The sequence below is a fragment of the Rattus norvegicus genome, chromosome 8 (assembly GCF_021556685.1).
Source record: "Rattus norvegicus strain SHRSP/BbbUtx chromosome 8, alternate assembly SHRSP_T2T, whole genome shotgun sequence".
Taxonomy (NCBI): domain Eukaryota; kingdom Metazoa; phylum Chordata; class Mammalia; order Rodentia; family Muridae; genus Rattus; species Rattus norvegicus.
The window spans coordinates 46,949,965-46,960,214 of NC_141541.1; the positions used below are offsets into that span (position 1 = coordinate 46,949,965).

At 37.4% G+C, this 10,250-nt stretch overlaps 1 protein-coding gene across 1 annotated transcript; it reads right to left on the bottom strand.

Moving 5' to 3' along the window:
• Nucleotides 1-6,089: 6,089 nt before the first annotated feature.
• Nucleotides 6,090-7,037, bottom strand: Or8g24 (olfactory receptor family 8 subfamily G member 24). Its single transcript, NM_001000961.1, has one exon. It carries the CDS (start codon nucleotides 7,035-7,037, stop codon nucleotides 6,090-6,092), a length of 948 nt encoding a protein of 315 aa, NP_001000961.1.
• Between the last annotated feature and the right edge of the window lie 3,213 nt (nucleotides 7,038-10,250).

Sequence of the window (10,250 nt, forward strand, 5' to 3'; positions counted from 1 at the left end):
CTAAGAGGAAAACTCATAGCTCAGAGTGCCTGCAAAAAGAAACAGGAGAGAACTGCTTGGCAACACACCTAAAAGCTCTAGAACAATAAGAAACAAATACACTCAAGAGGAGTAGAAGGCAGGAAATAATAAAACTCAGGGCTGAAATCAACCAAGTATAAACAAAAAGGAATATACAAAGAATCAACAAAACCTGGAGCTGGTTCTATGAGAAAATCAGCCAGATAGATAAACTCCTAGCCAGCCTAACCAGAAGACACAGAGAATGTATTCATATTAACGAAAAGGGAGACATAACAACAAAATCTGACAAAATTAAAAAAAATCATCAAATCCTACTACAAAAGCATATATTCAACAAAACTGGAAAATCTGGAGGAAATTTCCAATTTTCTAGACAAATACCAGGTGCCAAAGTTAAACCAGGAACAAATAAGCCTTCTAAACAACACTATAATTTCCAATGAAATAGAAGCAATTATTAAAAGTCTCCCAACCAAGAAGAGTCCAGGACCAGATGGGTTTATTACAGACCTTCATGGAATACCTCATACCAATAATGTCCAAACTATTCCATAAAATAGAAACAGACGTTGCACTACCAAATTTCTTCTATGAAGCTGCAATTACTCTTATACTTAAAGCACAGAAAGCCCCAAAAAAGAAAGAGAACTATGAATATTGATGCAAAAATACCTAATAAAATTCTTGCAAAACGAATCCAAAAACACATCAAAATGATCATCCATCATGATCAAGTAGGATTCATCCCAGGAATGCAGAGATGGTTTAATATGTGGAAATCTATCAAAATAATCCACTATATAAACAAACTCAAAGATAAAAATGACATGATCATTTCATTATATGCTGAAAAAACATTTGACAATATTCAAAACCCCTTCATGATAAAAGTACTGAAAAGATAAAGAATTCAAGGTCCATACCTAAACATAGTAAAAACAATATACAGCAAACGAGTAGCTAACATCACACTAAATGGAGAGAAACTTGAAGCAATCCCACCATAATCAGGGACTAGACAAGGATGACCATTATCTCCCTACTTATTTAATATAGTACTCGAAATCCTAGGCAGAGCAATCAGACAATAAAAGGAGGTCAAAGGGATACACATTGGAAAGGAAGATGTCCAATTATCACTATTTGCAGATGATATGATAGTATACTTAAGTAATCCCAAAAGTTTCACCAGAGAAATTCTAAACCTGATAAACAACTTCAGCAAAGTGTCTGTGTATAAAATTAATTCAACCAAATCAGTAGCCTTCTTCTACTCAAAGGATAAACAGGCTGAGAAAAAAAATTAGGGAAATGACACCCTTTACAATAGTCTCAAATAATATAATATACCTTGGTGTCACTTTGACCAAGTAAGTTAAAGATCTGTATGACAAGAATTTCAAGTCTCTGAAGAAAGAAATTGAAGATCTCAGAGATGGAACAATCTCTCAGGCTCATGGATTGGCAAGATTAATATAGTAAATATGGCCATTTTGCCAAAAGCAATCTACAGATTCAATGTTATCCCTATCATAATACCTCAATTCTTTATAGAGTTAGAAAGAGCAATTTGCAAATTCATTTGGAATAACAAAAATCCAAGGATAGTTAAAAATATGCCCAACATGAAAAGAATTTCTGGGGAAATAATGCAGTATTACAGAGCAATAGCCATAAAAACTGTATGGTATTAGTACAAAGATAGACCAGTGGAACAGAGTTGAATACCCAGAAATGAACTCACACATCTTTGACCACTTATCTTTGACAAAGGAGCTAAAACCATCCAGCGGGGAAAAAGATAGCATTTTCAACAAATGGTCCTGGTTCAACTGGATGTCAGCATGTAGAAGAATGGAAATTGATCCGTTCTCATCACAAAGCTTATGTCCAAGTGGATCAAGAACCTAGACATCAAACCAGATACATTCAAAACTAATAGAAAAAAAAGTATGGAAGAGTGGAACATAAGGGCACTGGGGAAATTTTCCTGAACAGAAGGCCAATGGCTTATGCTTTAAGATCAACAAATGGGACCCCATAAAACTGCAGAGCTTCTGTAAGTAAAGGACGCTGTCATTAGGACAACACAGAAAAAATTATTTACCTATCTTACATTTGAGAGAGGGTTAATATCCAAAAATATACAAAGAACTCAAGAAGTTAGACTCCAGAGAGCCAAAAAAACCCTATTAAAAATGGGGTACAGAGCTAAACAAAGAATTCTCAGCTGAGGAATGTCAGATGGTTGAGAAGCATCTAAAGAAATGTTCAGCATCCTTAGTCATCAGTGAAATGCAAATCAGAACAACCTGATATTCCACCTCACACCAGTCAGAATAGCTAAGATAAAAAAAAAAAAAACTCAGGTGACAGCAGATGCTGGCGAGGATGTGGAGAAAGAGGAACACTCCTCCATTGTTGATCAGACTGCAAACTGGTACAACCATTCTGAAAATCAGTCTGGAGGTTCCTCAGAAAATTGGACATTCTAATACCTGAAGATCCATCTATACATCTCCTAGGCATATACCCAAAAGATACTCCAACATACCACAAAGACACATGCTCTACTATGCTCATAGCATCCTTATTTGTAATAGCCAGAAGCTGGACAGAACCCAGATGTCCTTCAAAAGAGGAATGGATTAAAAAAATGTGGTACATCTACACAATGGAGTACTACTAAGCAATCAAAAACAATGACTTCATGAAATTCATAGGCAAATGGAATGAACTAGAATATACACTGAGTAAGGTAACCCAAACACAGAAAAACACACATAGTATGCATTCATCAATATGTGGACATTAGCCCCAAAACTCGAATGAACCAAGATGCAATCCAGAGACCACAGGAAACTCGAGATCAAGGATGCTGAAAATGCAGATTCTTCCACTCCTTCAGAAAAAGTGGAAAAATATCCATAGGAGTGGATATGGAGGCAAAGTTTAGAGCAGAGACTGAACAGACAGCCATTCAGAGCCTGCCCCACATGTGGCATATATATATATATATATATATATATATATATATATATATATACAGTCACCAAAAGTAAATAAGATTGATGAAGCTAGAAAGGGCATGCTGAACAGAATCAGATATAGACCTCTCCTGAGAGACACAACCTGAGCATGTCAAATACAGAGGTGAAGCTAGCAGCAAACCACCGAACTGAGAACAGGACCCTCTTTGGGGGAATTAGAGAAAGGATTGAAAGAGCTAAAGGGGCTTGCAACCCCATAAGAACAACAATTCCAACCAATCAGGGTTTAAACCATTATCCAAAGACTATACGTGGACTGAACCAGGGCTCCAACTGCACATGTAGCAGAGAATATCCTTGTTGGGGCGCCAATTGAAGGAAAATTCCTTGGTTCTTCCAAGGTTGGATCCCCAGTGTAGGAAATGTCCAGCGTGGGTAGTAAAGGGGGGTGGTGAATGGAGGGAATATCATTATGCGGGAGGGGGAGGTGATATGGGGCTTAGGGACAGGAAACCCAGAAAAGGAATGACACTTGAAATATCAACCAAAATATATTCAGTAAAGAATATAAATAAATAAATAAATAAATAAATAAATAAATAAATAAATAAATAAATAAATACTGTAGCAAACACATTTATCCTAAAACTTTGTTTTCTTCCTTTAAGGAATTCAATAGCTTAGCTGGTTATAAGAGAGCAAAAACCATGATTAATCGGAGGTCTCTTTGTTCTCATTTGGTCATTGTTTATTGATCATGAATTCATGAATGTCAGTTCTTAATATTCAGAAAATTATTTTCCTAATTTATCTTCTGCAATGATAACAAATGACATAAATAAAGTTGTAATAAAAGAATATAACTTCTGAGTCTAAAACTCAAAGTGATAGATAAGAAAAATGTCAAAATTATACATGAAGAAACATGAGGACACAAACAGCAGTGTAAAGAATTACTCACAAATCACTGCAAGATGAAAAGTGCATTTATTCCTGTATATAATTCCCAGTATATTTCGAGTTTGTTTAATCACCTTCTGCTTAGTATTATGATAGAACCTGTTCTTTGCTTCCATATACACTAGTGGAGTTTTTCTTTTTTTCTTTTTCTATTTCTTTTCTTTTTGCTTTTTTATTCTCTGTAGATTTATTAGTTGTTTTTCTCCTTTTAATGTGGAAACAGCTAGCAAAGGCAAATCACAGAATATTTCTTTAGCTCACAATTTGAGATGAAACAGTTTGTTCCATGAGAAATGCCCTTATATACATGCCCAGAGCTGTGTCATCCAGGTGATTACAGAGCCATTCAACATTCCTTTCCTTGTTAATTTTATTCACTTTACATCCCAACCATTGTCCCCCTTAAGAGTCCCACCCTTACAAGTCTGTCCCACCATGGCCTTCTTCCTTCTCCTCAAAAAATGGGACCCCATCCACTTGTGTACCATCTCACAATGAGACATCATGTCCCAGGAAGACTAATCATGTCCTCTCTCATTGAGGCTCAGTTAGGCAGTCGAGATAATTCTTCAAAGACAGGGAAAAAAGATCCAGAGACTGAGACAGTCACAGATCCACTTTTTAGGAGACCTACAATTTGTACATCTGCTACAAATATTTAGGAGGTTTATATCCAGCTTCTTCATACTCCTTGGTTAGTGGTCCAGGCTCTGCGAGTGTTAATGGGCCCAGGTTAGTTGACTCTCAGAGTGTTCTTGTGGTGTCATTGACCTCTCTAACTTGCTCACTTCTATCTCCCATTCTTCCACAAATTCATCAGTCTCCTCCAGATTTCTGACTCTGGGTCTCTGAATTTGCCTCCAGTTGCTTCCGGATGAAACCTCTCTGGAAACACTAATGCTAGGTTCTTGTCTGCAAGCATAATAGAGTGTCACTGGGACTCTTTACCTTCTACAATTCCTGTTATTCTTAGCTTAGGTCTTTTCATGGTATCCCAGTTTTCATGTATGTTTTGTGTCAAGAATATTTTAGGTTCAACATTTTATTTGACTGATGTATCATATTTACTATTGCCCTTTTAATATCCAAGTCTCTCTCTTCCATCCCTTCTATTCAGATGATTCATATGTCTGTTTTTCCTGTTCTCTTTTCTAGGATTCCATCTCCAGGATTTCTTCTGTTTGTGTTTTCTTTATTTCCATTTTTATATCCTTAACATTTTATTCATTTCCTTTACCTGTTTAATTGCATTTTCTGCATTTCTTCAAGGGATCTGTTTCTTTCTTAAATGCTGCTACCTGTTTGATTGCAGTATCCTGTATTTCCTCTTTAAAGGCCTCTATCTTCTTTATAAAATTCGATTTAAGGTTATTTTCTCATGCTTCAGTTGTGTTAGGCTATTCAGGAATTGCCATAGTAGGATAGCTGTGTCTGAAGGAATCTCATTTCCTTGGATTTTTGTTTGTTTGTTTGTTTGTTTGTTTGTGTTCTTATTCTTGCCTTTAATAAGCTGGCTGTCTCTGTATATTCCTGTTGTAACAAGTATTGGGAGAGCTTGTAACCTTAATGAATGTTGGTGACATGCTTCTGTTCACTATCCTTGGACATGACAATTGAACTCAGGGGTTGGTGCAGGTCACCAATAGCTGGATGTACCCACAGAGGCATGGTGGTAAATACAATATGTGATGGAGTTGCATGGAGGGAATCTGTGAGGTGGCTAGTCAATGGAGGTCTGGGAAACATCATGATTCCCAGGGCAGCTGGGCTTACCTGATAGGACTAGGTATCCCAGGAATGAGAAATGCTACTAATAGAGTTCCATACTCTCTTAAATCTCATAGTTACACATTGCATACTAAAAGTAACCAACCACACTTTGAAGAATTTTCTGAAGTTGATATAAGATACTATCACTGCATGAACTCTGGTTATACAAAGGAATAGAAGGTCTTCATGGGTCTGAAACTAAGAATCCAATTCCATCTTTGGTACATTTCTTCCAAAAATAAGGTACCAACAATAGCCATGCATCTAGGGTTATAAATGGCTGCTTATAGATTATATCCTACCCCAAATTGCAAATTACATTCTATACTCTATTGTCAAGGAAATCTATATTTTTGTTCTGAGGAAACTTATCTTTTGTAGTAACTTTTTAAGGGAAACTCTGACATCTTTATTTCTCAGGCTATAGATAAGAGGATTCAACATAGGCACAACAATGGTATAAAATACTGATGATACTTTCCCTTGGTCAATGGAGCTGACTGAAGATGGCTGTAGATACATGAATGCTATAGAACCAAAAAATACTGCAACAGCCATGATGTGAGAGCTGCAGGTGCTAAAGGCTTTGACTCTGCCTCCAGTAGATTGAATGTGGAGAATGCTGACAATGATGAAAACATAAGAGCTAAGGATGGTGATAGCTGGTACAATAACATTAAATGCACTGAAGGAGAGAGCTAGTACTTCATTGATATAAGTACTAGAGCAAGATAGCTCAAGTAATGGGAAAAGATCACAGAAGTAGTGGTTTATTATATCAGACTTACAGAAAAGCACTCTCAGTAGGAAGATTGTGTGAGTTGTGGCACTGATTAAGCCAATACTATACACCATAGCTACCATCAATGAACAGACTTGATAGGACATGGTTACATTATAAAGCAAAGGGTTAGATATAGCCACATAGCGGTCATATGCCATTGCAGCCAACATGTGACATTCTGAAACAGCAAAAGCACAGAAGAAGTAAAACTGAGTTATGCATTCTGGGTATAGTATGACATTTGTCTCTGTCACAAAGCTCAACAACATTTTGGGAATAATGACAGTGGACTGACAGCAGTCAATAAAAGACAAGCTACTGAGTAAATAATACATAGGTGTATGTAGCTGAGAACTAATCAGAATCAAGATGATCATTCCCAGATTTCCAACAACAGTAACCAAATATACTGTTAGGAAGATGAGAAATAGGGGAAATTGGAGCTCTGTATTGTCTATTAATCCAGTGAGGATGAACTCAGCCACTGAGGTCTGATTGATTTCTTCCATTGTCTTCTGGAAACTCTATGTAAAACTTTTTATACAAAATTAAATTTTGGAATATTCATTCTATCATTCGATGGATTATATAACAAAGCAGTGAGAGACTTTTCTGTCCTGGAGAAAGGAGACATGCAAAGAAATAATCATACACATATTTATATACTAGTGACTTTTGTTGTAAGAACTACTTTCATTGGTACTCATATCCTATTATGTATGAATCATTCTAGCACCTTTAACTGAGTATTTTAAGAATTTCTCATGACTTACTTATAGCATCTATTTTTTGGTAGTGTTTTATTTCAGAATAAATTAAAAACATTATACATAAGAAGTCCATATCCATAATTACAGAGAATAGTATGAAAATTGAAAAATTTACACTCCAAAATGAACAAGAGAGTTGTCTATTTCTTCATTTAATTCAAGATATTTTTCTATGAAAAACAGACAGAAAAATTGAACCTAAGAGCTAATAGATTAGTAATCAAGCACAGTTAACATCTACTAGTACATAAATATAATCAAACATATTTAAAACACTGAATGGGCTTAAGAAAATTTTATATGCAACTAAGAGTATAGATTGTGGTGGGGAGGGTGGAAATGGGGGGAAGATGGGGAGGGGAACACCCATATAGAAGGGGAGGGAAAGGGGTTAGGGGGATGTTGGCCTGGAAACCAGGAAAGGGAATAACAATTGAAATGTAAATAAGAAATACGAAGTTAATAAAGATGGAGAAAAAAAAAGTAAAATAAAAGAGTATATCTAAGTAATATAAGGAATAGAAATCACAGGACAGATGAGAAAGCTTTCTAAAAAATAACCAATAACCCTGGGTGAGAAATCCTGAAGGTATGGATTGATTTTTGTTTTAATTTGACTTGTCTTAATTTAATTTAATAAAGCCAACAAATGGTTTTGAATTATTTAATGTGTTGTTTTAAACTTTCAGCATAATACTACATAGAACATCTTCCTGAAGATGTTCAGATGAAAAACTGATTCACTTAAACTGTTGGAGACTCGGAAAAAATTAAACATGTGTATCATGTATCCTATCCTTCCCTTATCTCATTCATGTATTCCTGGCTCACTGATCTTTATTGTTAAAGAGAATTCATATTAGTGAATCTATGCAGTCATTTTACTTTTATGCTTGACTTATTTATCATAGTAAAGTGTCCTCCAAGCTCATCAGTATTTTTCAATAAGTTCAATTTCCATTTTAGGGATTACAAATGGTGAAGATTTAGAATTATGCAATATACCATCATATTTTTATATGCACTATTTAGTAATAGAAAATATGAATGAGATAAAGTAGCCAGTTTTAATGCATTATATTTATAAGACACAGTTACAAATGAAAGTAAAAATAAAGACTAGCATCTAATAGTTATATGAATTCAAGTAATTTCCAATTTCATTATGTACATTGTAACATTTGTCTCTTAGTTTTGCATATTTTATTATGTTGTGAAAACAACATTATACCAATACTTTGGATGATACCAACTAAACATTGTTTTGACTTTTATTAAACTTACATTCTGAAAATGATTCAAGTAGATATTGTTAGAATGTTAAAATTAACCAATATTAAAATCAAACTTCAAAATGTCAAGGATAGAGTTTCTTGTGACATTAAAGATATACATCTCGGACACCAGAGGAAAACACCAAAGGCCATCTGGAACCCTGGTGCACTGAAGCTCCCGGAAGGAGCGGCACAGGTCTTCCTGGTTGCTGCCGCCTCAGAGAGCCCGTGGGCAGCACCCCACGAGCAAACTTGAGCCTCGGGACCACAGGTAAGACCAACTTGTCTGCTGCAAGAAAGCTGCCTGGTGAAATCGGGACACAGAGGCAGAATTCCTCTAGGACCGGGCAAGTCCTGTGTTTACCGGAAGTCCCACACCCGCGGATCCCGCCCGCAGCAGCTCTCTGCTCCCAGACCCCATGGGAACGAGACCTCACCGCCTGGTCAGGTGGGCACTCCTAAGGCTGCAGAGCAGAAGAGACCACCAACACTGCCCACCCCTGCCCACATCCCTGGCCCAAGAGGAAACTGTATAAGGCCTCTGGGCTCCCGTGGGGGAGGGCCCATGAGCGGCAGGACCCCTGCCTGAGACACCGCCAGAACCTGAAGGAAACAGACCGGATAAACAGTTCTCTGCACCCAAATACCATGGGAGGGAGAGCTAAACACTCAGAGAGGCAGACACTCCTGGGAAACCAGAAGAGACTGCACTCTGCATACACATCTCGGACGCCAGAGGAAAACACCAAAGGCCATTTGGAACCCTGGTGCACTGAAGCTCCCGGAAGGGGCGGCACAGGTCTTCCTGGTTGCTGCCACCACAGAGAGCCCGTGAGCAGCACCCCGCGAGCAAACTTGAGCCTCGGGACCACAGGTAAGACCAACCTTTCTGCTGCAAGAAAGCTGCCTGGTGAACTCAAGACACAGGCCCACAGGAACAGCTGAAGACCTGTAGAGAGGAAAAACTACACGCCCGAAAGTAGAACACTCTGTCCCCATAACTGACTGAAGGAGAGGAAAATAGGGCTACAGCACTCCTGACACACAGGCTTATAGGACAGTCTAACCACTGTCAGAAATAGCAGAACAAAGTAACACTAGAGATAATCTGATGGCGAGAGGCAAGCACAGGAACCCAAGCAACAGAAACCAAGACTACATGGCATCATCAGAGCCCAATTCTCCCACCAAAACAAACATGGAATATCCAAAGACACCAGAAAAGCAAGATCTAGTTTCAAAATCATATTTGATCATGATGCTGGAGGAATTCAAGAAAGTCATGAAGAACTCCCATAGGGAAACACAGGAAAGCATTAATAAACAAGTAGAAGCCTACAGAGAGGAATCGCAAAAATCCCTGAAAGAATCGCAAAAATCCCTGAAAGAATTCCAGGAAAACACAATCAAACAGTTGAAGGAATTAAAAATGGAATTAGAAGCAATCAAGAAAGAACACATGGAAACAACCCTGGATATAGAAAACCAAAAGAAGAGACAAGGAGCTGTAGATACAAGCCTCACCAACAGAATACAAGAGATGGAAGAGAGAATCTCAGGAGCAGAAGATTCCATAGAAATCATTGACTCAACTGTCAAAGATAATGTAAAGCGGAAAAAGCTACTGTTCCAAAACATACAGGACTCAATGAGAAGATCAAACCTAAGGATAATAGGT